At 40.9% G+C, this 4,516-nt stretch overlaps 1 protein-coding gene across 1 annotated transcript in view; it reads right to left on the bottom strand.

Annotated features, from left to right (window-relative positions):
- The window catches only part of gcm2 (glial cells missing transcription factor 2), a gene marked incomplete at its 3' end in the record, with an annotated part of 13,453 nt that extends 9,160 nt beyond the window's left edge, over positions 1-4,293 (bottom strand). Inside the window, 2 exon segments of the mRNA XM_037693855.1 lie at positions 411-474; positions 4,201-4,293. Coding sequence (XP_037549783.1) covers positions 411-474; positions 4,201-4,293 — 157 coding nt within the window.
- Between the last annotated feature and the right edge of the window lie 223 nt (positions 4,294-4,516).

The raw sequence follows: 4,516 nt of genomic DNA, 5'->3' as shown, positions 1-4,516 counted from the left end.
TTTTTGTTGTCGATTGTTTTGTTTTTGTTGTCTATTGTTGTCTTTGTCGTTTACTGCTGTCATCACTCTTTGTCAATCAAAACGCAGGTCTCTTGTAAATGAGTCCTGTCGGCCTTTGTGCTCATCTGTAGAACTAAATGTTGAATTGACTTCAACATAACCTGCTGCTTCCTCTGATTGAGAACTTTTACTAAATGCTTTTTATAATGTTTGTGGATTTTTTCCCCCTTAGTTTACGTCTGTTGGAGCTACAGAAATAAGCTGAATGGACCTGAAGGACCCAGCTGACCCTGGACCAGTTCATCTGCTCTTATGTGACCTTGAATGAAACAAGCCGTCTCTTATACTGGTTCAAGTTGCAATAAACCAGAAACTATTGGAAACTTTTATTTTGTTAACAGGAAGCTTACCGCTGTAGATGTAGCGAACATAGCCATCGGTCCACTCCTGGAACGAGTCAAAGAGCTTCAAGTCCTGAAAGATCAAAGAGGCAAGTTAACAGCTGCTCTCCTTGGTTCTGGTCTTTAAAGAGGTTTTTAAAAGGATCAAGTCCAAAACCAGATCCAACAACATGTTCTGGGTCTGTCTCCAGTTCTGGACCTGACTCTTGTTCTTGACCTGCGTCTAGTTCTGATCCTGACTCTTGCTCTGGACCTGTCTCTAGTTCTGGACCGAACTCCAGTTCTGGATCAGATTCCAGTTCTGGACCGGACTCCAGTTCTGGACCGGACTGACTCAGCAGTGCTTCCTGAACCCACCGGGCCTGGAGTCAGATCCAGAACCTGAACCTGTAGGACCACCAGCTGTTCCACACTCATCAGTGCTGACATGTTCTGGGGTTCTGACCCAGAGGTTCTGCTGTGGGGTTCTGCAGCCCAGTCAACCCTCAGAGCAGCAGAAGTGATGAGTCATGCTGCTGGCTGACCATCACGTGAGTGGAGCTGGTCTTTCAGAACCGGCTCCAGAACATGAACAGAACCTCCAGAAGTGTTTTAGAAACATTGTCAGGATTACATTTCCAGTTACAAGTTACATTACATTATCAGTTACTGAAAAACAACCTCAGCTGGAGCAACAACTCCACCAGCCTGATGAAGAAAGCTCATCAGAGACTCTACTTCCTCAGGCGGCTGAGACGAGCTGGTCTGGAAGCTCAGTCCTCACCTCCTTCTACAGGTGTGCAGTGGAGAGCATCCTGAATCAGGTGGCCACCTGCATCATGAAGGACCACACTCACCCAGCACACACACTTTTTGCCCCGCTCCCGTCAAGAAGGAGGTAAAGGAGCATTAAGTGTAGAACCACTAGACTGAGGAACAGCTTGTACCCTGAGGCTGTTGGACTCATGAATCTCTGACCAGGAGAATCACTGTGATGTCACTTTAATTGTTGATCTGTGACTCATCTGTGCTGCTGATTATCTCATGCTGCTCTTTTCCTATTCATCTGCTCACCACAGACTCATGTTCGGCCTGCTGTTTAATGCACCATATTATTTTACATTATTAGTGTTTAGTGTATATTTTAGATAAGTGTATACAGTTTCTTTGTATACTTTATATTTTTGCTGTTTTTGGATGTAACTGGGTCCTTGGGTTCATGTTTTCGTTCCACCTCATGTCATGTGAATGACAATAAACTTGACTTGAACGTGAACTTGAGGATGAGCTTTGATCTTTAACCCCAGCTGATCGATAGGCCTGAAAACTGGAATAAACTCAGGTGGAACCAGAAATAATCTCAGGTAAACTCAGGTTTAATCTGTGCAGATTATGATGCTCATGTTGGTTCTTAAAAATAAAAAAGTTCTAAAATGATATACACTCGGGTGGAACAAGAGATAATCTCAATCTCAGGTAATCTCTGGTAATATCTTGTAATCGCAGTTCATCTTTTGTAATCTCAGGTAATCTCTGGTGTAATGTGGGTTGTGGGCCCATTCTGGGTCCTGCGAGGAGTTTTCAGGATTTTCAGCTTCAGGAAATTTTTTTTCATTGACCCTTTATTTATCCAGGTTAGTCTCATTGAGCCACGAGAACTCATTTTCAAGAGAGACCTGTTTAGGGAGCACATGGTGGGGTTAAGGGCCTTGCTCATGGGCCCAGAGTGGGGCGAATGAGGGTGTTTCACCTACCCCACCCACAATTTTGATGTTGTCGGGGCCGGGGCGTGAACCGGCGATCTTCGGATCACAAGCCCACCTCTCTAACCTCTGCGCCACCGCTCCCCAGAAATGTTTGAATTATCAGATTAGAGTTTCGACTTTGATGAAAATGTTGGAAAGAAGCTTCGAGTCCAAACTGAACAAGACCCGGTCCACAGCAGAAGAGGTCCAACAGAACCTGAACAGAAAAATCTACAGACATTCATATTTGTGACAACAATGACGAGAACGTAAATAATAATAATAATAATAATAATTGTAAAAAAATAATAATTTGATAACAATAATAGTAATAATTGTAAATTATAATAATAATTTAAGAATAATTGTAAAAATATATTAATAATAATAATAATAAAAAAATGAAAAATTATAATAAATCGATAATAATAGTAATTATTGTAAATAATATAATGTTAATAACTTAATAATAATAATAACAATAATTGTAAAAAAATAATATTAATAATAATAATAATAAATGAAGGACTGAGTTTTCTTAGGATCCTGCTGGCTCTAAATAAAAACGGTCAATGAACACCAGATTAGTTCCATGAAAACTGGACCCGGGTCAGACTGGGTCCAGCTGTGTGAGGCCTGACGGCCTCTGCTCCTGGTTCCACACATCAAATGACAAAGTGCTCTGAATAAAAACTGCTGCTTGGTTTGTGAATGTTTAACAACCTTGATCCGGCACCTTCCACACATCTCTTGTCAACAAACTTGTAGAAAAGAAAAGCAGATTTAAGGTTTTTTGTATTTTATGTTTTACATGAAACAAAATTCTGTAGTTGAAAAATTGTTTACTTTGCATTTTGATATTTTTATTGTAGAACATTCTGCGTGTGTACACAGATTAGATTTTTATGGCTGCACGACGGCTCAGTGGTTAGCACTGTTGCCTCACAGCAAGAGGCAACAAGGTCCTGGGTTCAATCCCCTGTTGGACCTGGGTCTTTCTGTGTGGAGTTTGCATGTTCTCTCCGTGCTGCGGGGGGTTCCTCCCACAGATTAAAACCCTGCATGTTAATCTGGCTCCAGGCCCAGGACTCTCTGTGAGCTCAGTGGGATTTACCTGATTAAATAAAGGTTAATAAATAATTAGGAACTATATATATATATATCCATAATAATATAATAATGTATTATTATATTAATAAATATATTAATTAAGTTCTGATTCAGTGAAAGAAGTTTTGTTCAAACATATGCAGATTATTGATCATAATCCAGTTGATGGATTATTGACCAGACACCAGAACCAAAGCTTGAGTTTAGAGGCAGAACCACCAGAACCTTTAGGTTCTGAATGATTGTTCTGTAGAACTCCTGATGACGCTTCAAACGGAAGCTTGGATGTAATAATTAATAATCTGATTTTATTATGATGATTATTTTTGATTTTATTTCTGTGTGGTTCTGGCAGATTCTTGATCTGGACCGGATGAAGGAACTTTTCTTTCAGACTTTTTGGTTCCGGTTCGTTTCAGGCAGCCGAACGTTGAAAATGATTCTTTGAGCCGCAGCAGAACCTCCCTGACCCGAACCGGGACCCGGACCCGCGGCTCACATGTTTCTCTGATGTTCCGGTTCTGAGGTGTAAAATGAACCCGAACCGGGTCAGTTTGGATCTGCGATGAAAACGTTTCAATTTCATTTTTTTCTCTGAGATGTTTCACTTTCAAATGTTTTTATTTTAAATGTTTTATTTCAAAATGTTTTTTAAAGTTTATATAATTTTAAAACGTTTTGTTTCCAAGATTCAGATCAAATAAAAAAAATTTTTCATTTAAAACAAATAATAATAATAATAATTATTATTATTATTTATTTTAAATGAAAATATTTTTATAATTATTAATCAATAATTATTATTATTACATCATAAAAAAAGTTCGTTGATTTGATTGTTTCTGGTTCTGGTTCTTGGTGGATCGTTGACTTTCTGCAGTTTTGGATCCGTTTTATGGATCACACCGGACCGGACCTCGGTTCAGGCTGTGAGTTCTGACTGGGCTCGGTTCTGGACCCGGTACCTGAGGCAGTTTGGGGTCGTTGATGTCCCAGGTGAGCTTCATCCCGACCGAACACACGCAGTCCGACTCGTCCCGCTGGTCCGCGCGGGACATGATGCCGGTCCTGGTTCTGATGGTTCTGATGGTTCTGATGGTCAGGTCCTAGCACTGGGCTCAGAGTCCTGGTCCTGGTTCCTTTGATCCGCGGCACGGTTCGGTTGTTTTCCTGTTAAAAGCTTCAAAGTTTTGCAGAAAGAATCCGTGCGTCTCCGCGGAGCGCGAGCTCAGAGCAGACAGGTGAGCAGCCAGGGGGGCGGGGCCTCAGGACTCTGACAGG

This window comes from Nematolebias whitei, chromosome 20 (assembly GCF_014905685.2).
Source record: "Nematolebias whitei isolate Nwh7 chromosome 20, NemWhi1, whole genome shotgun sequence".
NCBI classification, from domain to species: domain Eukaryota; kingdom Metazoa; phylum Chordata; class Actinopteri; order Cyprinodontiformes; family Rivulidae; genus Nematolebias; species Nematolebias whitei.
Note: the sequence above shows the minus strand (reverse complement) of the source record. Positions and strands in the feature narration are given on the sequence as shown.